The following is a 25868-nucleotide window of genomic DNA, read 5'->3' as shown; positions in this document are numbered from 1 at the left end:
TATCCAGGAAAAAACTTTTTTTATATATATCAACTGGCTCTTGAAAGTTAAACAGATTTGTAAATTACTTCTATTAAAAAATCTTAATCCTTTCAGTACTTATGAGCTTCTGAAGTTAAGGTTGTTCTTTTCTGTCTAAGTACTGAAAGGATTAAGATTTTTTTAATAGAAGTAATTTATAAATCTGTTTAACTTTCTGGAGCCAGTTGATATATATATAAAAAAAAAAAAAAAAAAAAAAAAAAAAAAAAAAAGTTTTTTCCTGGATAACCCCTTTAATATTATCTTTTTGAACATACATGCGTTTACATAACCAATAAAGTCGTCAAACTTATGCAGAAAGGCTGGTAGTTCTTAAACAGATGGCCCACCTGTCAGTCTGGTCCCATTTATCGCAAATAGGAGGATGCCTGGAAAGTATATAAAACTTCCCATGTTTCTTTATCAATAGTAAATGTAGAACTGGGACAATCCAATATAGTAGTATATCTCCTAACCCTCCCTTTTTAGAAAAGATGCCAGATGTCTGCACACATGTCTGATGGAGATTCATGGGCATACCTGTCCAGGCACAGCCGGCTTTTGTCCTCGTTTCAAAATAAATTCCATACAGTGTGTATTACGGTTTGTTCACTTTTATTCACACAAATATGTGTAAGAGAACCTCCATTTATCTCATCATAGACTGCACACATCCCTTTGTGCTTAGTAGGGTATGCCCGCGTTCTTAGGCTTTGTAGTCATCCAACACGCTAGACAATCTATTATCCACCGAGACTAAGGTTGAATGATAATGAAGTCTGAGGAATAAATATTTAGCTCAGAGCTCGTTATTACTTCCATGACTGGGGCTTGTAGCATTAAAGGGGTACACCGGTGGAAAAAACTTTTTTTTTTTGTAAATCACTTCTATTAAAAAATCTTAATCCTTCCAGTACTTTTTAGAGGCTGTATACAAAAGAGAAATCCAAAAAAGAAATGCATTTCCTATGATGCCATGACCACATTGCTCTCTGCTGACCTCTGCTGTCCATTTTAGGAACTGTCCAGAGCAGGAGAAAATCCCCATAGCAAATATATGCTTCTCTGGACAGTTCCTAAAATGGACAGCAGAGGTCAGCAGAGAACACTGTGGTCAGGACATCACTGGAAATGCATTTCTTTTTTGGATTTCTCTTTAGTATACAGCCCCTAAAAAGTACTGGAAGGATTAAGATTTTCTAATAGAAGTGATTTACAAATCTGTAACTTTCTGGCACCAGTTGATTTAAAAAAAAAAAAAAAAAAAAAAGTTTTCCACGGAGTACCCCTTTAAGAGATTTACACATTCACAGTTTACATAGTGTCTTGTCCGTGATGGTACATTAGGACTACAACAATGACTATGTAGTACAGTGAAACCTCCTTTAGAAGACACGCAAAACTGCACTGAAAAGTGGTCTATTGGGATGGTCTTAAAGAAAATGCTCACTATGCTTAATGTATGGTAGACCGAAAAATCTCGTATTGATAAGGTGGTCTTCTCAATGAGGTCAACAGGTTTCTCTGCATTTTTTGGTTAGAATAGAGCATGGGCTATTCTTTCTCACCATACACTAAAAAATACAATGGACATGGAACAGGGGGAGGAGTAAACTCCACTAAAGACGAAAGTCAAGAGATATTAAAGTAGAAAATTATAAAGACCCTTAAAGGGGCACTCTGCTGCTCGGCGTTTGGAAACTGTTCCGAATGCTGGAGCCAGGAGCTCGTGACATCATAGCCCCGCCCCTCAATGCAAGTCTATGGGAGGGGGCGTGACGGCTGTGTGATGTCATGAGGGGGGGGGGGGGCGGAACTATGACGTAACGAGCTCCCGGGCTCCAGCGTTCGGAACAGTTTGTTCCAAACGCTGAGCAGCGGAGTACCCCTTTAAGATGCCAATACACCTTCAACACAGGTAAAAGGAAGTAAGCCCCAACCAGACACCTCAGAAAAGGGTTGTGCATTGGAATTCAACATGCCCTCATATGGGGGAGAGTCGGGAGGCTCGAATACAAGAGGTCAGTCAGATTTGGCTGACTTTTTTCTAATGGTTATGAGGCCCTAGATACGGTTAGAATTATAATACATACCATAAACTCATCAGTTACACAACCATTCACATGAATTAAATATAGAAAAAAATAACCATTGTCTGGTTCGGGTTTCACAATCCCAAAATAAAAGCTTCTACTTTTAGAAAGGGCTGCACAGTAATAGCCATCACTAAACACAACACTAATTGCACTAAACTGTTTTATTAAAGTAATATACGAAGCTTATATACAGACGACTTAGATGCAATACATAATAAAGCCCTTACATTAACATTATCACGTTTATACAGAAGATGCCCAACCAATCAGATCTCTGTTAACCTGCCGTAAAAAAATAAATAAATGGTTACATAGCCGATTACTTTTGGCAATGACAGCTTTAATAAATGAGGCCCTATTGAGCCGTCTACATATGCCCTACATTAGTGTCTACATATGGCCATATTCCGAGTGGCCTGTCATACCTGGTCCATGAAGCCGGTACTCCTGGATGACAGAGCCATAAATTAAGTAAAAATTAATTGTAACAAAATGGCCAGGTAAAAATAGTGTAAACCCATCTTTTTGGTCATCCAAAGTCTCTAGTGCATGGTCAGCCTGAGTTTCACAAAGCCATAGTTAAAGTAAATGAGTAGTCTAATCCTCTATCCACAGGATCACGGGGGTCCGAGCACTGGGACTCCCCACAATCTCCTGTACGGAGCCCCGACTCTCTACTGGAGCAGCGCATCACAACCCCGCCCCCTCCATAAATCACTATGGGAGAGCCTTTTGGCCATCTTCGGCTCTCCCATAGAGATATATGGATAGGGCGAGGCGGCACCCGCGTCCGGCTGGGGTCGTGATGCACCGCTCCAGGGGAGAGCTAGGGCTTCCTATAGGGAGATTGCAATGGGCCCCAGCGCTCGGACCCCCAAGATCTAAAACTTATGCCATATCCTGCGAAGAGGTGATAAGTTTTATTCCATGAGACTACTCCTTTAAAAAAAAATACTACTGCTCAAAACAAAAAACAAAAAAAAAATAACACACACCGGAAACCCTGCCAGGAATACAAACTGTAAAAAAGATTTTGTGGACCTGAGGGCGCGAGTGTGCACCGAAACACGTTGTCCTGTACCATTTTGACTCCTTTGAATAAAAACCAGTCCTGTGTAACTGTTGGCTGTCTTTGAAATTCATTCATTACTGCATCCAGTAGCGCTCTCAAGAACCCCCCATTTTTTCACGTTTTTCTCACAAAACAAATATAAGTAACCGGTCACTTTTGAATTAGCTGCACAGAAATGAATGGTAATGCTATTTTCACATGATGGAATTTCCATGCGCAATGCTACACGGACATTCCAATGCAGCAGAGTCCTATTGATTTCAAGGAGTTTCCGCTACACTGTGCACACGGCTGGAAATTCAGATTCCAGGGTCCGCAGAAAGACTAGTCATGTTGGCTGTGCGGCTATGTTTCACTATTTTTGTTGTACATGAATAGTTATGTCTATTCTTACTGCAGATTGCAAAAGAAAATGCATTGCCATCTAAGATGGCAGATTTCCGAGCGGTCCTAGCACCAGCATCTTCTTTCCAGTTAGGACTTGAGCCAATGTGCAGCATTTTTCTATAAATTCAGCACATGTGATTTATGGAAGGATGTAGATTACATGTATGTATAAATCTGTGTGGAAATAACGCCCGGGACATGCAGATCCAGGCGCCGGGCAGGGACATTTTCAATGTGTTTAGCCCTGCATTGGGCAAGCAGGGCCGGAGAGGTGCAGAATGGATGCAGTTCGCACCTCACACCAGACCTCTAATTTTAAGACCGTGGCACTCATGGTGTATGGATCCAGAGCCCCCAGCTGATTGCTGTAGCTGGGGGCGCCGCTAATAGCCCAGCCGCGATCGCCGTGGCTGGCTATTAACCCTTTAGATCGCTGCTGTCAGCTTTGACAGCTGTGATCTAAAGGGATCTTCTCCCAATCCATGATGAATAATATATATTCACCAGGGATTGTGAGAAGATCCCTTTAGATCGCAGCTGTCAAAGCTGACAGCAGCGATCTAAAGGGTTAATAGCCAGCCATATACATACATACATACATACATACATACACGGCCTCTTTCTCTAAACTACGGAGACATCATAGCACAGCCCTGGCCACATGCACCCGACTGACTTATTCCTGGTATTGGCCCAATGTCTGCATGATGCACGACACAAACACATGAGGAACCGAAAATAACTAGAAGGACACTATTGTAAAAACCAATGTCCGGATGTGAAGACAATAATATAAACGCTGCACCAAAAAAGCAGAAGTCAAGGCTGTTCAGTGTAAACTGTACACAACTTCACACGTGGGACAGTGTTGTACTTCCCCCACGCCTGCTTGAACCTGAAATAACCACAGAACAAGCCTCAGCATAGTCAAATATGCCTTCTAGAGAAAGCCAGACCTCTGTGATAATGCATGCACGTATGAGAGGGATTAAAAAAGAAAAAAACCCTCTTGGAAGGATTCTGATCGCAGGTTCTACTCACAATACACAAAACTGCAGTCTGGTGCAGACTTTGATCATTCCTCTTTCATCTGATAAGTAGTTTTGGAAGCTAGAGGTTTCAGGAGACTCCTTGGAAGGAAATCTGCTAAAAATGCAAGTAGACCATAAGGCTATGTTCAAACGGAAAATCTCCATGTGGACATTCCCCTGACAGCAGAGCGCCGGCAGAACATGCTAGCGCTAGGACGGCTCGAAAATGCGCCATCTCAAAAACAGCAATGGATTTCCATGCAGAGTCCGCAGAAACCGGAATTTGAATTTCCATGAGAAATGGGAACTTAAAATTCGGAATTCCGCACGGAAATTGTGCCATGTGAACATAGCCTAAAAGTCACTTTAGGATAAGAGAACATGTTGCAGATATGATGCAGATTTTCTGCGGCAAAAAATGTGCCAAAGGCAGAAGTGGATCCAGGTAGAAGGGGATGTATAACATTATGCTTTATATTCCCCTTCAGCTGGATCCACTTCTGCTTTGGTATATTTTCTGATGTAGAAAATTTCCAGACTTAGGGTACGTTCACACGGGCGGATTTATTTGTGGGTTTCCCGCTGCGTATTTGAAAGGGGGCAGGCGCTTCTCTGTTTTCCGCAGAAGATTTTCCACGGCGGAATTTACGCTGCGGAAAATCCGCCACAAGCCTCATTGAAGTCAGTAGGGTCTGCGGCTGATTTTCCGCAGCGGAAATTCCGGCGCGGAAAATCTGCTGTACACAGCTGAGAAGAGCCTGCCCCCTTTCAAATACGCAGCGGGAAACCCGCAAATAAATCCGCCCGTGTGAACGTACCCTTAGGCTATGTTTAGACAGCAGAAATTCTGCATAGATGAGGAATTCGGCTACCGCTTTAACTTCGGAATTCCACATCTTTCTGCACCAATGCTGAATTCATGAGGAATTTCCACATGAATACACAGAACACATTTAAAAGTGCTTTCATTAATTGAAAAAGCTTAAATTTCACATAGAATTTGACCAAATTCTGCACAAAAACTGTTTCAGAATTCCGTAAAAATATAAACACAACTATTTTTGCAGAACTCAGAACGCGGAGCTGTGGAAGGATCTAGATGACTGTAGCATGGTCTTGAACTTTTTATACCAAATGTAGAGGCAAAATATAACTAGGGATGTCCCGATACCGACAGGCATTTGCATGGTATCGGGGACTTGTTTAATGTCCCCGATACCAAATCAGACACCTGCTGCAGTTGCTGTCTACAAGGGGGGGGGGGGGGGGGTCAGCTGTCTACAAGGGGGCTGCTACTAATGTCTGCAATCTATACTACCTACAAGGGGATAATACCTACTGTTAAAGACAATCTTACAGCAGAGTCACCTGCACTAGCTTGAATTTATATGTAAACCGGTTTCTACCGCTGCTCACCATGGGGGAGATTTATCAAAACCTGTGCAAAGGAAAAGTTGCCCATACCAACCAATCAAATTGCTTCTTTCATTTTGCAGAGGCCTTTTTAAAAATGAAAGAAGTTAGCTGATTGGTTGCTATGGGCAACTGGGCAACTTGTCCTCTGGACAGGTTTTGATAAATCTCCCCCTATGTGGCCATCAGTGCAATCGCTCCGGAGACATTGGTCTCGCCACCAATGCAAATTCCCTGTTCTGCCCAATGGAGAAGAGAGAAATCTTGTCTCATACTACAGCAGCCGCCTCCATTGCACACAACAAGGACCCACATATCATACGGTAAGCAGCGCCAGAAACCGCGTCACCCTGGTGCCAGATTTCCTTTAAAAATGTTTTAATAAAAACGTACTCCTAGTTGGTATCAGCAAGTACTAGAATTAAAGTATCTCGTACTCTGTCTTAAAAAAAAAATGGTATTGGGACATCCCTACATGTAACCAATGGCTTTCCATGGGTGGTGGGATAGAGGCAATAGATGCTTCAAGTGTACTAGAAATTTAGCTTGTAGGCAAAGAGACTGGACTGGTTCATGTATTCAAAGGCCAGCTATAAAACTACCATATGGCCTCATCCATTATCCTTCCCCTACTCATTGTGCCCGAAAGCATTTCATATCTGTGTATACATAGATATTGTCAGGTGACTGGCTTATTTACCTATATATACCACCCTGATGGCTGGACTATTATACAGATCATCCTACTGACTACATATCACCTTGTGTAATAGTGACAGTGATCAGCAGATCAGGTCGTTTTGCCTTGCTTAAAAAATCAACAGCCGCTGGCCACTCATCTGGCCGTGTAACAGGACAGGCAAGGGCAGTACGAACGATCCAGCAAACTATCAACCCCCCCCCACCCCCACCCCACACATACACACAGAAAGTAAGACTACCCAACATTCTGGCATTGAGGGAATGATGAACCATGCAGGACAGATTTGAACACATCCAATGACCCCCCCAGTTTTCTGGCAGCTAGTTGGTCCCCTCAAGAAGTGGAAATAGTTGACATATCTAATGTCTATGGCTGATGTAAATGGGTTTTCCAAGGTAAAATTAGTTAATGCCTATCCACAAGATAAGACATCAATAGTGGTCAGTGGGTGGAAAGATTAAAGAGCATCTGTCACCAAATAGTACAGTAACAACTCTCTCCATAAAGACATCCTTCATAATGGACCCTTATTCCTTATATATACCCTTTACCAATCTGTTTGGTGGTCAAAAGATCGGTAAAAAGGACCTTGTAAGAGGCTTGAAAATAGACTGGAGGCTGGGCCAGAACAGATTTGCTATGCCTCCAAGTGTCAGGTTTCCTGACACTGGCTAAATTTCCCATGAAGCTCTTGACTTTGCAGAGACAGAGGTTGCTTTGAGTCCTATTAAAGTGCACCAATAAATGGTGAAAAAGGGATCTGTCCCCTTACACTATGAAGTATCATATGAGATATAGTTGCAGTCTTCCTTCTTTTATCCCTCCTATTGCAGCTCTTACACACTGGGGAGCAGTGTGAAGGGAATGTTATAACTCTGCAGCTAATCACTGTATAGACTCAACTACCGGTACTAGTGAATACTAGTCACAGCCCTATTTGTTACATAATATAAAGAGAATACAGCGCTCCATAGTGTATTGAAAGAAAGACCTGTAAGGTGATAGCATGCACACAAATAGCAGCTCACCTGGAGAGGTTGTGTAGCCACATACACAACAATGGTGAGTGCATGGTAAGGAGTAGGGATCGACCGATTATCGGTATGGCCGATATTATCGGCTGATAATCACGATTTTGGGCATTATCGGTATCGGCAATTACCTTGCCGATAAGCCGATAATGTCCTGCCCCCCGCAACGCCCCCCCCCGACCCGCCGCGCCGCACCGCACCGCAACGCCCCCCCCCCCCCCCGACCCATCGCACCCCCCACCGTAGTGCTGGGCGGTATACCGGTCGGGCCCCCCCCCCTCCGAGTGAATAAAAAAATTCAACTTACCCGTAATGGGGGTGGTCCGGGCCATCCATCCTTCCTGTAGTGTCCGGCGGCATTCCGGGTGGAGGGTGAACCGGTCCGGGCTATCCTTCTCCGGGGGTCATCTTCTCCACTCCCGGCAGGCTCCGGCCTAGTACGCTGCATAGACGCCGCTACACCATGACGTCAGGTGCGTCGCTGCGCACGGGCGTCACTGCGCAGCGGCGTCTATGCTGCGTTACTAGGCCGGAGCCTGCCCGGAGAAGAAGGACAGCCCGGACCGGTTCACCCTCCACCCGGAATGCCGCCGGACACTACAGGAAGGAAGGATGGCCCGGACCACCCTGAGAGGTAAGGGGAGAGAAGCGGGTGGTGGTGGCGGCGGCCTATGGCACCGCAAAAGCGCCCGCTTTAAATCAATGATCTGCAGCGGTGTCGCGGGGGGATAAATAGCCGATAACTTATACCGGAATATCGGTATAAGTTATCGGCTATCGGCCCTAACCTCCACCGATTATCGGCATCGGCCCTAAAAAAAACGATATCGGTCGATCCCTAGTAAGGAGTGTCCGCAGCCAGCCGGATGAATAAAGATAGAATGGGAAAAGCTTCAGTGTGGGTGCAGGCTTTGAAAGGCGCAGGACACAGGACATCAACAGGTAAGTTGAAAACGGAGGTAGTTTATTCTCTCAACATTCTCCCAACATGCAACGCGTTTCATTGCTACAGCAGCTTCATCATGCCTGATGATGCTGCTGTAACAGTGAAACGCGTTGCATGTTGGGAGAATAAACTACCTCCGTTTTCAACTTACCTGTTGATGTCCTATGTCCTGCGCCTTTCAAAGCCTGCACCCACACTGAAGCCTTTCCCATTATATCTATTTGTTGCATAGACACAACAGCAGCAGACTTCTATAAATTAGAACATGTAGTTAGTTTTGGGTGGAGACTAGAAAGGTCAGAGCTGCAGGGAGGGATCAGACAGACAATGGAAGACAACCAAACAGTACAGACTGACATCCTGTCTACAGAAAGTATTTTCTGATGGTCAGACTGGGAATCACATGACCCAAGGGCAGTAAAAACATGTAGTGATACAGCTGGAATGAAAAAGATAGCGCTGCATGCAGAAATACCAAGGATGAGTGTGCATTATATAAGGTAAAAATGCTTCTTTATGGTCTATTCACACGTACAGTATTATTCGCAGATTTGATGCGTAGGATTTTCTGCTGCAGATCTCAATGTGAACTGAATGACCAAACACAGCTTGAAATCCTGTACATCAAATCTGCACAGAATACTGCACGTGTGAATAGACCCTTAAAAGGCACTTTAAAGGCTGTTTACCCGTACTAATAGTGCGTGTGAACAGAATTACCAGCATTTCTCCACTTTTACATCACTAGGACATGAGAGCCTGCTGGTGCATGAGCACTCTTCTCTCGTAGCAGACTGCAGGCACCGACAGGCTCTAAAGTCCAAGTGACGCGAGAATAAAGAAATTTGCATATTCATTTGAAAGTCATTGGAAATCTGTCATCAGTATCACCTGCACTAACCTGTCATACAGGCTTGTAGTACGGGTGCTACTGATCAAAATGATACTTACCACGTCCCGAACCGTCGCTCCGCCGTAATTCATATTTTTCTGTAGAGCTGGGAGGTATGACCAAAAATGTTTATCACAGTATTTTTGTAAATTATGGTGGTTCCACGGTATTTACCCACCCATCATCATGTGATGGGCGCAGTTTCCCCCCCAAAGGTTTATCAGCCCAGCGCTGTGCTGTCCCCCTGTTGCTCCAGAACCGGCCTCACGGTCCTCCGCTGCTTTTGCTGCTTCCTGGGGATGGGAACGTCACAGAGCTGTCAGCCTATCACCGGCCGCAGCACTGTCCCACCTCGGCCAGTGATAGACTAAGCGCACTGTCATGTAATGAGACGGCCGGCTCCTTACATGACAGTGCGCTCAGCCTATCACTGGCCGATGCGGGACATCACTGCGTCCGGTGATAGGCTGATGGCTCTGTGACGTTCCCATCCCCAGGAAGCAGCAAGAGGACCGTGAGGCCGTTCCAAAGCAACGGGGGGAACGTAGGAAGAAGTTGAGTTAAAGTTTATTTTGTTTATTTCTGAATGAAGCCCTGGCTCAGGATAGTACAGTACAGCGCAGCGGCTGATAATTATTTTGAAAGAAAGAGTGAGAAGAAGCGCTCGCTGGTAACATATGATTAGCTGGGCTGATAAACCCGGGGGGGGGGGGGGCAAAAGAGAAGCAGAACGGCACCCGCGGGTGACACAGCATTATTTGCCCTATGTGGGGACAGGTCTGATATTTCATTAATTCGAGGGGGGAGGGGCCCAACAGGTATTGCGGTAAGGGAAACCTTCATATCAAGCAGGAAAAACATTTCGGTATTCGGTATGAACCGGTATACCGCCCAGCACTATTTTTCTGTATATGCAAATTAGTTGCTTGGGGCACGGACGGAGCTACAAACCCTGCTACGGGCACTGTGACGCCATCTTCGCCAGGAGAACGACGCATGGAGGCTTCTTATAGGTCCCAAGTGGCCGCCGGAATGAAGCTCAGCCGAACGACCGGGTGTACCCAGGAAGCAGCGCATGCGCAGTACAGTAACAGACCGAGTAAACAGGGAGAGGGATTATTAATATGGAGGAGCCGGGCGCAGGCCACCAGGCAAAGATGGCATCACAGTTCCCAGAGCAGGGTTCGTAGCTCCGCCTGTGCCCCAAGCAACTAATTTGCATATACTGAAAAAGATAAATTACGGTGGAACGGAACGACTGTTCGGGACGCGGTAAGTATCATTTTGATCAGTATCACCCTCACTACAGGCCTGTATGACAGTTTAGTGAGGGTGCTACTCATGTCAGGTTTCCTTTAAACAGCCAGAACGTAGCCACTACAGGGCCAATTAAAGTGACCTCTAGTTTTTAGTATATTGAGTTTACTGCAGAGCAACAGCCTGTCCGTTTCCCCATGGGCGTGATGTCATGAGGGGGTGGGGCTATGACGTCACGAGCTCCCGGCGCCAGCTCCAGCGTTCGAAACAGTTGGTTCCAAAGGCTGAGCAGTGGAGTACCCCTTTAAGGGTATGTTCACACTGCGGAATCTCGGCGGGGCACTGCGCCGTCACTATTGAATTTCGCGTAAAGAATGACCATGTTCTTTCTTTGCGCTGAACAATTGTCCGCTGCTGAAATTCCTCAGTGTGAAGACCCATTCACACTGACGGTATTGTTCACTGCGCGGAATTCCCTAAGAAAACAGGCAAGGCTTATATTCATGCAGATTACAGATAGTGACTGGCCGACATTTGCCAATGGTTTTGGTGTAAACCGTAACAAAGAGCTGCAAACTGTAACACAGGTTTACGACTTTTTTCACCACTGCAGCAGGAGTGTAGTATTAGATAGCAGCAATGCAGATAAAAGGCCATCCATGAAAAACAGGGATGGCTCATGTCAGTCAGAACAGGAACCACTTTGCAGAGTGGCTCTCCGTTCTGGCTTCCACTTGGGAGTCCCAAGAGGGAAACTTGGCAGTATGTTGTCCACTTGCTCTAATAATGCATTGGGAAAGGCCCTTGTCTTCAAGAAATCGATCTAATCTAAAATATTTTTTTATACATATTTTAACATAAGTAACCTTCCTGTGCTACAGTATTACCTGTCACATATCTTGAAAGAATTTGATCGTTCTTGGAATGAGTGCAGAGATCCGCACTGATAGCTAGAATGAGCAGGGAGAAGCTTTTCCCACTGCAGAAGATAGATTCTATAGAAAGGAGGCCATCTCCTACAGCAAGGAGAAAAGCATATAGCCAAGAGCTTCTTCTTTGTTTCAGCAATGGGTGGGGGTCTTCACATCCAGACCCTGACCGATCAAAACATCTGACACATCTTTATGACGCTTTAAATGGGCACTGTCAGATACAAAAACTTTTGATATGTTGTAAAGCATGTATAACCAATAGGTTTTGCAATTGCTTTCATTAGAAAATGTTCTGTATTTCCTACTGAAAAAGCCAGTCAAACAACTGCCCCCCCCCTTCTGCTTGGACACATACTAGTCCTGCTGTGTCCATGCATCATCACCTATGTCATGGACACACTTCCTTGATTGACAGCTGTGAGCACAGGGCTCATCACTGAAGGAAAAATCCTCCCACTGTCAGCTTGTGTCCCACTACTGTCAGTGAGGACAAGCTGGGAGTTGTAGTTTTGCTAATGCTAGGGGAGATGTGAGCAGACAGCATACTGAGGGAGGGGGCGGAGACCTGCACAGTGAGGCCACGCCCCCTCCCTTTGAGAGGAATTCAGACTAGTGAGCTAAATTAAAAGTGTAATAAAAAAAATAAAGGAGCTAGACACAAAAATGTACATGGTCAGGATTAGGTACTGAGTGATATATTAAAACATTTTTTTTGGATCTGACGGGTACGCTTTAAGACTGAGAAAAGGATACTAAGAAGAAACTAAGGTTTAGAGCTTTTATACTTTTCTTGGTTAAATGAGTAAGGCGTATCTAGCACAGTCTCGTAAATGATGAGGCCCTACCTTTATGTATCAGATTATAGATAAATACTTACAAAGCCTTTATAGGAGGCCCCCATGCAGGGACCAATAGTGGTGGCTCTCATTCACCGCATACATATCAAGACAGCTGTGGAATAAGGATTTGGATGGCAGTGATCATGTCCTGTCCCCACCTTGCCATTTTGCTACTGCTAGTTACACCCATCAACAATGGGAATACTTTGTTAGAGCCAAGTAAAATTAATAAAGCCGAAAGTTAAATAAACCACGAAAACAAGTTTTGTTGACCTCTCTTAGAAACTATAATAAACAGCCCGAAGCAACTGCAGAGCAATAAACCATTATTACCTCCTTATTCCCCGAGGGGTAGTGTGCGCAACATACTACAAGCAGTACTCAAAACAGAGCACATCAGATTTACCAATATCTAATATATAGAATAAAATAAAAAAAGACCACTTAGGCCACTAGTACTTAAAGGGGTACTCCTGTGAAAATTTTATTTTTTATTTATTTTATTTTTTTAAATCAACTGGTGCCAGAAAGTTAAACAGATTTGTAAATTAGTTCTATTAAAAAATCTTAATCCTTCCAGTACCTTTAGGCTAGGTTCAGACTACGGAATTTCCGCTCGCAATTCCTCTTTGAAATTGCAGGTGGAAATTCTGCTTGCTAAAATGCATAGTGTAGTGAATGGTTTTCTGTTCAAAAATTCACACTTCGGAATTTGTGAAGCGGCATTTGTGAACGGAAAATCCACTTGGAAATTTCCGCCTGAAGAAAGGGGTTGCTCTTTCTTCAGGGGGAAATCTACGCAGAACACATTGCAGTCTATTGGCCGCACTCGGCATCTCCGGGCGGAAATTTTCTGCCCGGAGATTCTGTAATCTGAACCTAGCCTTAGGGGCTATATACTAGAGAGGAAATGTTTTTTTCTTTTTGGATTTCTCTGATGTCACAACCACAGTGCTCTCTGCTGACCATTTTTGGAACTGTCCAGAGCAGAGAAAATCCTCATAGCAAATATATATGCTGCTCTGGACAGTTCCTAAAATGGACAGCAGGGGTCAGCAGAGAGCACTGTGGTCGTGACATCAGAGAAATCCAAAAAGAAAAGCATTTCCTCTGCAGTATACAGCCCATAAAATGTATTAGAAGGATTAAGATTTTTTAATAGAAGTCATTTACAAATCTGTTTAACTTTCTGGCACCAGTTGATTAAAAAAAAAATTAAAAATAAGTAAAAAAATAAAAAGTTTTCCACGGGAGTACCCCTTTAAAGGGGTACTCCACTGCCCCAGCATTTGGAACATTTTGTTCAGAATGCTGGCTGCAGGGGTGTGACGTCACGGCCATGCCCCCTCAATGCAAGTCTATGGGAGGGGGCGTGGCGGCAGCCACGCCCCCTCCCATAGACTTGCATTGAGGGGGCGTGACGTCACTAAGGACCTGGCCTGGGCAGCCCACACCCAGCGTTCGGAACAAAATGTTCAGAACCCTGGGGCAATGGAGTACCCCTTCACCAATACGACCTGAGGCAACCTAATCTGAGATGGCTCTGTATTCCGTGCACGGTTCAGTCACAGGTCATGTAAAGGACAGGCTGTGAGCACGTACATACCGAACAGATAGGTTATTGATTTCATCTGACAGAATCCGACATGAGGAGATTACTTCCCCCTCCCCCATTTACAATCCGGAGCCTTCAGATGGCTCTGTTTCCTTAGTAGGATCCAGAAAAATGTGCAAAAATAACCAAAAAACATTTACAAGAGAAAAAAGAAAATCAAAGCCAATATAGGAGCTCTACTGGATCAACTACACGAAAGCTCTTGTACAAAAGGAGGTCATCCGCGACAATCTGGTGAGCACAGTTTAGGATTCATGCCAGGAAATACTCTTTCACAGGAAAGTCAGTTGCATGGAACAAAAACATTATAAGGGATGTCACAATGATGTGGATAAAGCTGCTTGGTACAATAAATACAAAAAAAAAAAAAAGAAAAAAAGATCAATGCAACCTGTTTTTGGGAGGGTCACCAACAAGCTTCAGTAGCAGAGGTTTGGTGGAATATATGTAGTACTGCGCAGTTTTAGGGTGCGTTCCCACCTGGCGTATTTTGCTGCTGCGTATTTTCCTACCCATTGACTTCAATAGGAAAATAAAATACGCAGCAGCAAATACGCCAGGTGGGACCGTACCCCTACTGAAAAACCTGCTCCATAATATATGGCACTTGAGTTGGAATGGCTTCTAAGAGAAACCATAAATCAGGAATAGGTACAAAAACATAATACCTTCCCATTATTTTCTGTAATAGGATTCACTTATGGTTCGGCAAAAAAAATAAAAGGATGCAAAATACTGATCAAATCTTCACTGTGTGCACAAGGCCCAGATGAGATGACCTAGTAGTTAAAGGGGTTATCCAGAAAGTTAAACAGATTTGTAAATTACTTCTATTAAAAAAAAAAAATCTTAATCCTTTCAGAACTTATGAGCTGCTGAAGTTGAGTTGTTCTTTTCTGTCTAAGTTCTCTCTGATGACACCTGTCTCGGGAACTGTCCAGAGTAGAAGCAAATCCGAATAGCAAACCTCTTCTATTCTGTGCAGTTCCCGAGACAAGCAGAGAGCACTGTTGCCAGACAGAAAACTCAACTTCAGCAGCTGATAATTATTAGAAGGATTAAGATTTTTTAAATAGAAGTAATTTACAAATCTGTTTAACTTTCTGGAGCCAGTTGATATATAAAAATAAATGTTTTTCTGGAAAACCCTTTTAAAGGCCTGCTGAGCCTATACGCTCCTGTTCTTTAGCAATTTAACCTGGGCATTTTAGAGACAAATGTTTTGCATGTGTATTATGACCACAAGTCCCAGAATGACTGTGGGTCTCATAACCTAAACTGGCAGTTATCTGACAGGGTCGGTCAGTCAGGCCAGGCCATAATATGGATACAAAAATGCATCTGTAATACCCCTGTGTAAGGCTGCATTCACACAACCTTTTTGCAATACAGTTCCTGTATACATTTTTCATTTGAAAACCGTACGGAACCATATTGGAAACCGTATGCATTGACTCTCCTTTGAAAACCGTACGCCAAAAGATGCATCCATTTTGCGTCTTGTACGGTTTTGTCCGTTTTTTTTCCCGTACCCAAAACCATAGCCTACCACAGTTTTTGGTCCCGGCAAAAAAACATATTCAAATATCATATACCGTATATGTTGTTTTTTTTTTTTTTTACATAGGAGTCAATGGGAACCATAGATAACGTATGAGCGTGCGGTTCCATCCGCTTTGCACCATACAGTTTTTGACTTTGTACAGTTTTTTTTCTTTGAATTTCAATCAAAAAAGTAAAACTTTATTCATAAAGGAATGAAAAGTTAAAGGCGTACTCCGCCCCTAGACATCTTATCCCCTATCCAAAGATCGCCGGTGTCCCGCTGCTGGGAACCCCCGGGATCGCCGCTGCGGCACCCCACTATCATTACTGCACAGAGAGAGTTCGCTCTGCACGTAATGACGGGCAATACAGGGGTTGGAGCATCATTATGTCACGGCTCCGCCCCTCGTGACGTCACAGCCCGCCCCCCTCAATACAAGTCTATGGGAGGGGGCTGGCCGTGACGTCACGAGGGGAGGAGCCATGACATAACGATGCTCCGGCCCCTGTACCGCCCATCATTACGTGCAGAGCGATCTCGCTCTGTGCATTAATGATAGCGCGGTGCCGCAGCGGCGATCCCGGGGGTCCCCAGCAGCGGGACCGCGGCAATCTGACATCTTATCCCCTATCCTTTGGATAGGGAATAAGATGTCTAGGGGCGGAGTACCCCTTTAAAAACGTATACTTTTTTTCCTTACAAAACAGATGCAACCGGACATCATTTTTCAAACCGTATACGGGTTAAAATTTCTACACACGTTTTGATACAGTTTTGAGGAATCAGTTTTTCATCAAAAACCTGATACGGGAACTGTATTCCAAAAACATGGTGTGAATGCAGCCTTAAGCTGAAGACAGACTTTTTTGATATTTGGCAAAAATAAAAATTTTAAACTAAACAAAAAGCTCCGTCCGTCCCAAAAGACTGTTATACGTCTCATGCTGCCGCATTTATCAGATTATGTAACACAAGACATAGGTCTACAGATGTTTTTACATAATCTCTACTTGCTGGGAGGATTCTTGGACAATAAGCAGATCACAGGGTGTCCCCACTGCCGGGAATCCCAGCCATCAGCTGTAGCGTGAAAGAAGCCCCGCAGTAAGTGTTTAAATTTCCTATAGCGCCACCACAAGGGAAACGAAGCCCTACACCGTGCCCAGGCAGATCAATGAGTTGTCTGTAATACAAGACAGGATGGCTCCTTCAGACCGACGGATGCTTTTTGTAACAGGTCTCTACTGTGATGATCTCGAGGAAAAGACCCGTCTATATTTCCTAATAGAATTTTTAAAAAAAATTAAGCTTTTTTTAAATGCGTCAAAAGGTATTTTTTATGATTGTACGATAATAAATAGCATATGTGCTGCAGTAATATACGCTTGATCCCCCTCTTTCTGGGATCGGCTCTAAAGAAAAGCACTGGTCATCTGCATTGCTGGATGCTATATATAAGTGGTCTTCAACCTGCGGACCTCCAGATGTTGCAAAACTACAACTCCCAGCATGCCCGGACAGCCGTTGGCTGTCCGGGCATGCTGGGGGTTGTAGTTTTGCAACAGCTGGAGGCACCGTGGTTGGGAAACACTGGCCTAAGAATGTCCGGGCATGCTGGGAGTTGTCGTTTTGCAACAGCTGGATGCACCCTGGTTGGGAAACACTGGCCTAAGAATGTCCAGGCATGCTGGGAGTTGTAGTTTTGCAACAGCTGGATGCACTCTGGTTGGGAAACGCAGGCCTAAGATGTCCGGGCATGCTGGGAGTTGTAGTTTTGCAACAGCTGGAGGCACCCTGGTTGAGAAACACTGGCCTAAGAATGTCCGGGCATGCTGGGAGTTGTAGTTTTGCAACAGCTGGAGGCACCCTGGTTGAGAAACACTGGCCTAAGAATGTCCAGGCATGCTGGGAGTTGTAGTTTTGCAACAGCTTAAGGCACCCTGGTTGGAAAACACAGACTCAATGGATGCTATATGTCAGTGGTCTTCAACCTGCGGACCTCAAGATGTTGCAAAACTACAACTCCCAGCATGCTGGGGGTTGTAGTTTTGCAACATCTGGAGGTCTGCAGGTTGAAGACCACTGCTATATATCATCTAGTAGCCTCTCCAAGCATTCAGTATATTTGTCCGCACAGAAATCCATGGCCGGCTGACCATTGGGCCAGATGTGAGGTTATAGGTGCAGCGGTACAAGGCAAGCATTACACCGCTTTCTAATACATTCATCCTCTGCTGGGGCACTGGATGATGAGGGCATGTATTATGTGCCATGTATTATGTGCCATGTATTATGTGCCATGTATTATGTGCCCACTGTATAATAAACCCGTCCAGCCTATGCATGTCATTCCTTCCATAATCCCCTATACTTCTCATAGCCGAGGATGTAGCTACAATGCGAAAGTCAACCACCTGCGGAGGATGCCTAATGGCTTTTGAAAGTTAGAACCGAATAACCATTAACCCTTTAAAGGGCCACACATCAAGGTGCATATGGATTTGTTGCTGACAACTAACCTTCTGGGCTATTTGCCATATCGGCTTCCCCTGTCGGACACAAATATATATTTACTACCGTAGGTGGACGCTCCCAGCAGAAAGCATTGGTTATGTATGGATGCATCAGCAGATTCCAGCTTACAGAAAAATCCAGAAATCAATTCCTGAGCACAGGTTATAGATCCACCACCCACCGCAGTCCTCTGACCAGAATCTTCACTTAGGATATGCTGATGCTTGGGATCTATAGTTCTCCATCAAACATGACAATCTATAGGTTCTAATGTATTGCTTCTAATCTCTACTGTAGCCAGTGACCTGGTTGAGTCCTATGTGTCCACGTAAGCCAGTGTTTCCCAACCAGGGTACCTCCAGCTGTTGCAAAACTACAACTCCCAGCATGCCCGGACATCTTAGGCCAGTGTTTCCCAACCAGGGTGCCTCCTGCTGTTGCAAAACTACAACTCCCAGCATGCCCGGACATCTTAGGCCAGTGTTTCCCAACCAGGGTGCCTCCAGCTGTTGCAAAACTACAACTCCCAGCATGCCCAGACATCTTAGGCCAGTGTTTCCCAACCAGGGTGCCTCCAGCTGTTGCAAAACTACAATTCTGAGCATGCCCGTACATTCTTAGGCCTGTGTTTCCAAACCAGGGTTCCTCCAAGTGTGGCAAAACAACAACTCCCAGCATGCCCGGACATTCTTAGGTCTGTGTATCCCAACCAGGGTGCCTCCAGCTATTGCAAAACTACAACTCCCAGCATGCCCGGACATTCTTAGGCCAGTGTTTCTCAACCAGGGTGCCTCCAGCTGTTGCAAAACTACAACTCCCAGCATGCCCAGACATTCTTAGGCCAGTGTTTCTCAACCAGGGTGCCTCCAGCTGTTGCAAAACTACAACTCCCAGCATGCCCGGACAGCCAACGGCTGTCCAGGCATGCTGGGAGTTGTAGTTTTGCAACAGCTGGAGGCACCATGGTTGGGAAAACTCACGTAAGCTCTCATCTCCCTTCTTCTGCTATGGCAGAAGGTGCATAGGGCCCAGGATCTTGTTGCTATTTACAAATACAAAAACATACTTTATTACAATATCTATAACCCGCAGTCCCAATACCTATAGGAAACCCATAACCTTCCTTTCACCCCCTTACGCTTCCTAGTGGTATGTGGTTTTCTTCCAGGTCCCAAGGGTTAATTCCCTAACCTGTTCTTGGAATGTGGCACTGCTCCTACTTGCAGCCCTCCTAGTACTATCCTCTGGAATGTAGCATCTCACAATAGTGGGGCTGGATTCCCCATCTCCTAGATCACTCAACAGTGGGATTGGCGACATCGACATCATGCCAAGGCAACGTGCCGCAGCCATCCTCAGGCTATGAAGGGTTAATGGGAAAAGCCAGCGGAATGGGGGGGGGGGTAAGACTAGGGAGAAGACACAGGATTTTCCCCATTAACATGGGTAATATTGACCACTACATCATAAGAAGGAATGGCACCATAGCCATACAGCAATACCACCTGGCAGAGACAGCTGGCACCATGGACACAGCCCAATATCCTTCTACTACAGATGGAGACAATCCACTGGGGGCAGATGAGCAGAATGCCCCCACCAGTCTGCCACCCACACAGCAATGCTGTCTACTATGCAGTGATGGAGGGAGACCATTCCTGCAGATGAACCACCCAGTGCCAGGCAGATGCCCATCGCTATGCCCAGGTACCCCCGATGTGTCACACAGCAGAGGAGGCTGCGCCAGGCTCCCCCCACCCCCCAAACACTGCAATGAAGCCCCAGAGCCATGGCTCCCAGCTGCCTTACCTTTCACCGCCCTGTCCAGCGTAGACAACTTGGGATCAATGGCCTTGTGCTCAGACATGTCCAGCCGCAGCGTGTGCACTTGTCTCTACCACGTCTTTATATCCCGGAGAAGAAGTTGAGCCTGTTGTCTCCTGTCCTTCTGCGGTTGTCAGATATGATTCACCAGCATGGAGAAGAAAATGAGTCTGTCAGCAGCCCTCCCCCCCACACATCACCAGATAGCACAGCTTGCTGCAGTGAGCACTGAAATGCAACAGCCTGTCTCCAGCCAGAGACACTGCTCCACTGTATTCCCTGACACTCACCCTCACACACACCACACACACCGCCAAGGCACTGGCACTCTCTACACCATCCGCGAGAGCTCAACCTATCCTCAGCCCGGCTTGGGTTACAGCGACAGTCCCGCCCCCCGCTGGCCGTCTGGCAGCTCTGATTGGCTCCGCGGGGCTGTCACTCACGGCTAGGAACCCTTCCAGGTATTTCCCTTCCCTAAAGCGCAGTGGTGTTGTTACTATGGCTCTCTCTGCTGTCACTTTGGCTGCAGACGAGGAAGTGGAGGCGGAGTGGGAGGAGGAAACCACAGTGCGGAGAGAAGCCCCGCTATTACTGCTAGTGCGGCGAACACACGACTCACTGGGAGGGGGGAGCGGCTGAGGGCGCCCTGCGCACATTGGACGATGTGTGGAGGCGCCTGATTGGTCACTCCCCGGGCTCCTCTCATTGGTCGCCTCGGCTTCCTGTCAGATTTGACATGGTGGCAGCTAATTAGTGCGCTGTCCCGGTGTGTGATGCGATTATGTCACCGCCGTGCGTTATCGCCACAGTGTGAACGGACGTCTGAGGACACTCACCAGATCTTCAATGTAAAGTCGCTGTGGGAAACCTGTACTATATGTTGGGAAATTGAGAACTGGCATGTCTTTTATCCCTCCTACCATAATTCTGTGCAGAAGAAAGTGGAGCAGTTGCCCATAGCAACCAGAAGACCTTTTTTTTTTTTATTTCTTAGAGGCCTTAAAAAAACAATCTGATTGGTTGCTCTGGGCTGCTGATAGGGTTGCCACCTTTCTTGCCCAAAAATACCGGCCATGCTAATTTGCATAATTCATTATATATGCGTGACATCACAGGATATACACGTATGTGGGGGAAATTCTGTCCTATTCTGAACCCTATAGCTTTTTTATTTCTCCTTATACGGGGCCTGTATGAGGGCTCATTTTTTGCGCCCCGATCTGTAATTTTTAAGGCCCCTTTCACACTACAAAATGACTCCGTTTTAAAGATCTGTACAAAGTTCTGTCTGAAAATTAGCTGTAAAACGGCAGTTAAAAAATCCTATACAGTGGTCCCTCAACATACCATGGTAATCCGTTCCACACCGACCATCGTTTGTTGAATCCATCGCATGTTGAGGGATCCGTGCAATGTAAAGTATAGGACAGTGGTCTACAACCTGCGGACCTCCAGATGTTGCAAAACTACAACACCCAGCATGCCCGGACAGCCGTTGGCTGTCCGGGCATGCTGAGTGTTGTAGTTTTGCAACATCTGGAGGTCCGCAGGTTGTAGACCACTGTTACTCACCTGTCCCCACTGCTCCGGACAGTCACCGCTGCCCTGGATGACGCCGTCCATCACTGTCCCCGACGCTCCGGCATGGCCTCTGCTTCCCCGGCAACCGCGCTCTCCGTCACCCCCATCACATCGCTACGCATTGCCGCTGCTATTGGATGACGGGACGGCGTGCGCAGCGACGTGATGAAGACGATGGAGAGCGCCGACGATGCAGAGGATCCCAAAGAGGACGCGCCGGAGCCCGGAGGACAGGTGAGTGACCATCACCGGAGCTTACGGGGCACCATAAACGGCTATCCGGCGGCAGCTGAAGCAGTCTGCGCTGCCGTATAGCCGTTTATGCGATGGCCCCGACATACAAAAGCATCGTATGTTGATGCTGCCTTCAACATGCGATGACCTCTGAGAGGCTGAAATTATCGTATGTCGGGGCCATCGTAGGTCGAGGGGTCACTGTATGGCCGTTAGAAAATCCCATTATAGTCCATGTCTTCTAATAGCCATTTTAACCCGTTACAGCCAGTTATTAATAACGGCCATTATTATGTGACAGAAGATAGTAACGGGAGAATTAGTGCATACATTATTTCTCCCGTTACCATCTTCCGTCACAAAATAACTGCTTTATCCTGCCGCCAAGCGTTCTTTCTTTTACCTTGCAGATGCAAGGTCATGACCCATATGAAGGTGTTCTTTGTTTAACACATTTTTCACTGGAAGAGCATGAGTCTCATGTTATTTTGTACATGTTCTAACGAGTATTGTTTTAACGATAACATTTTTTCATAAACGTAATTATTCACCTGTCCATGTTTTTTTTGGTGTCAACTTTCTGGTTTGGTTTGCAGGGTCACTATGCATCATACGAACATTATTGTGGCCTAGTTCCACCCAAGGCATCCTTGACAAACTCATCAAGGGGTACGGAACTACTCACTAGACGAATCTCAAGTGACTAACAGACTGGGGGCTGGGACTTACAGACTGACTCTGGTAAGCGTTGTTATCGGCTTAAAGGGGTACTCCGGTGGAAAAAAAAGATTTTTCAAATCAACTGGTGCCAGGAAGTTAAACAGATTTGTAAATCACTTCTATTACAAAATCTTAATCCTTCCAGTACTTATCAGCTGCTGTATACTACAGAGGAATAGTTATTTTCTGTCTGACCACAGTGCTCTCTGCTGACACCTCTGTCTGTGTCAGGAACTGTCCAGAGCAGGAGAGGTTTGCTATTGGGATTTGTTCCTGCTCTGGACAATTCCTCACATGAACAGAGTTTTCAGCAGAGAGCAGTGTGGTCAGACTTAAAACAACTCAACTTCCTGTGTAGTGTACAGCAGCTGATAATGACGGGAAGGATTAAGATTTTTTTATAGAAGTCATTTACAAACCCGTTTAACTTACTGGCTTAAATGTTTAAGTTTAATTTTTTTTTTTCCACCGGAGTACGCCTTTAACTGCTCCCTCACATCCACATTCCTATAGGTTGAAGAGTGTTGGGCTGTGGGCGCACTTAAAGCGTACCCGTCAGATCCAACAAAAAAACATTTTTTTAAATAGATCACTCAGTACCTAATCCTGACCATGTACATCTAATTTTTATGTGTCTAGTATCTTTATTTATTTTTTTATTACACTTTTAATTTAGCTCACTAGTCTGAATTCCTCTCAAAGAGAGGGGGCGTGGCCTCTCTGTGCAGGTCTCCGCCCCCTCCCTCAGTATGCTGTCTGCTCACATCTCCCCTAGCATTAGCAAAACTACAACTCCCAGCTTGTCCTCACTGACAGTAGCGGGACACTGCACTCACAGCTGTCAATCAAGGAAGTGTGTCCATGACGTAGGTGATGACGCATGGACACAGCAGGACTAGTATGTGTCCAAGCCGGCAGGGGGGGCAGTTGTTTGACTGTTTTCTAATGACAGCAATTGCAAAACCTATTGGTTATACATGCTTTACCACATATCAAAAGTTTTTGTATCTGGCAGTGCCCATTTAAACAGACAACATCCTATATGGAAGGCTTAACATGCCAGCCTATCCTTATCCTTCCTGCCCCGATTTCTCAGAATTTTCCCACCACAATAATCAAGGTTCCTCTCCAGACCTGTGTGAGACGCCATCACTGCACCCACAGCTTTTACCATGAACTCTTGAACAAATTACCACTAAATTAACTATGACTTTTCCATGCCTACTTTGCTCTCACACAAGCGTCTACAAGTAAAGTGTGAGGTAGAGCTTTGGCACAAAGTTTGTGTTTGTGCCAAATTCATCAATTAGCATGCGCCTTTTTGATAAATTTGGCGGAATAACGGTTAAAGCCCAGGAAAAAAAAGGGTGAATAAACAACTGCCATAGACAGATAATACATGCTGGCCATATAGCACAAGGTGGAATTTTCCCATCAGATGTCTCTGCTGAAGAAATCCAGATTCCGGAGTCACATACACTGTGGAAACAAGTCTAACCTCAGATCCCGACCACACCTGCTTTGTACCTGTATTTACATCATTGTTATAATGTATGCACAGTATTGACTTGGTAAGTTTATAAGGGTGCATTCACTCTAAGTTTTGTCCATACGGGGACCAGATGGGAAATCCGGGCACTTCCGTATCCCAGCCAGACCCAGCCCCCATCTCATTCATTTGAATAGTGACTCCAGTTGGCTCATATTTTCCCCGTATCCAGTTTTCTGGCCGAATTGAAAACCCCAGAATACCATGGTTTTCAGTCCGGTCGGAAAATCTGATTACTGGGCAAAAATGAGCCGACCGGAGTCACCATCTGACTCCAGTCGGCTCATTTAAATTAATGAGATGGGGGCCGTGTCCGGCTGGGATACGGGAGCACCCGGTTTTCCCATCTCCCAGACGGATCCAGTCCCTGTATAGACAAAACGTAGTGTAAATGCAGCCTAACTAATATTGCACCCTGAACTTATTTCGATATTTCCACATGTACCTTATAAAGTGTATATCTTGTATACACATATATATGTACTTACACATGTGAGTTATATCCAACTATGTATGAATATTTGCTTTTTTCTTTTCTATGTCTGACCAATGTGCATATATATATATATATATATATATATATATATATATATATACACACAGACTGGCAAAAAGTATTTAGTCAGCCACCAATTGTGTAAGTTCTCCCACTTAAAAAGATGAGAGGCCTGTAATTTCCATCATAGATATACCTCAACTATGAGCAACATAATGAGAAAAAAAAATTATTAAAATCTCATTGTCTGACTTTTAAAGAATTAATTTGCAAATAATGGTGGAAAATAAGTATTTGGTCACCTACAAACAAGCAGGATTTCTGTCTCTCACAGACCTGTAACTTCTTCTTTAAGAGTCTCCTCTGTCCTCCACTCGTTACCTGTATTAATGGCATCTGTTTGAACTTGTTATCAATATAAAAGACACCTGTCCACAGCCTCAAACAGTCACACTCCAAAATCTACTATAGCCAAGACGAAAGAGCTGTCGAAGGACACCAGAAACAAAATTGTAGACCTGCTCCAGGCTGGGAAGACTGAATCTACAATAGGCAAGCAGCTTGGTGTGAAGAAATCAACTGTGGGAGCAATTATTAGAAAACAGAAGACAAACAAGACCACTGATAATCTCCCTCGATCTGGCACTCCACGCAAGATCTTACCCCATGGTGTCAAAATGATCACAAAAACGGTGAGCAAAAATCCCAAAACCACACGGGGGGCCCTAGTGAATGACCTGCAGAGAGCTAGGACCAAAGTAACAAAGGCTTCCATCAGTAACACACTACTCCGCCAGGGACTCAAATCATGCAGTGCCAGATGTGTCCCCCTGCTTAACCCAGTACATGTCCGGGCCCGTCTGAAGTTTGCTAGAGAGCATTTGGATGATCCAGAAGAGGATTGGGAGAATGTCATATGGTCAGATGAAACCAAAGTAGAACTTTTTGTTAAAAACTCAACTCGTCGTGTTTGGAGGATGCTGAGTTGCATCCTAAGAACATCATATCTACTGTGAGGCATAGAGGTGGAAACATCATGCTTTGGGACTGTTTCTCAGCAACGAGACCAGGACGACTGATCCGTGTAAAGGAAAGAGTGAATGGGGCCATATATCGTGAGATTTTGAGTGAAAACCTCCTTCCATCAGCAAGGGCTTTGAGGATGA

General features: G+C 45.2%; 1 protein-coding gene and 1 long non-coding RNA gene across 5 annotated transcripts in view; one reads left to right on the top strand and one right to left on the bottom strand.

Annotated features, from left to right (window-relative positions):
• The window catches only part of PPP3CA (protein phosphatase 3 catalytic subunit alpha), a 224790-nt gene extending 204214 nt beyond the window's left edge, over positions 1–20576 (bottom strand). For 3 of the 4 annotated variants that reach the window (XM_056566528.1, XM_056566536.1, XM_056566547.1), the window contains exon 1: positions 20105–20576. In XM_056566528.1, coding sequence (XP_056422503.1) covers positions 20105–20162 — 58 coding nt within the window. In that variant the 5' untranslated portion in view covers positions 20163–20576. The remainder of the gene's footprint in view (positions 1–20104) is intronic. The other variant, XM_056566557.1, reaches the window with a different exon arrangement.
• Positions 20577–20847: 271 nt separating this feature from the next.
• The window catches only part of LOC130362313 (uncharacterized), a 54249-nt gene continuing 49228 nt past the window's right edge, over positions 20848–25868 (top strand). Inside the window, exons 1-2 of the long non-coding RNA XR_008891353.1 lie at positions 20848–20970; positions 22534–22678. This is a non-coding gene — a long non-coding RNA (uncharacterized LOC130362313). The remainder of the gene's footprint in view (positions 20971–22533; positions 22679–25868) is intronic.

This window comes from Hyla sarda, chromosome 1 (assembly GCF_029499605.1).
Source record: "Hyla sarda isolate aHylSar1 chromosome 1, aHylSar1.hap1, whole genome shotgun sequence".
Taxonomy (NCBI): Eukaryota; Metazoa; Chordata; class Amphibia; order Anura; family Hylidae; genus Hyla; species Hyla sarda.
Note: the sequence above shows the minus strand (reverse complement) of the source record. Positions and strands in the feature narration are given on the sequence as shown.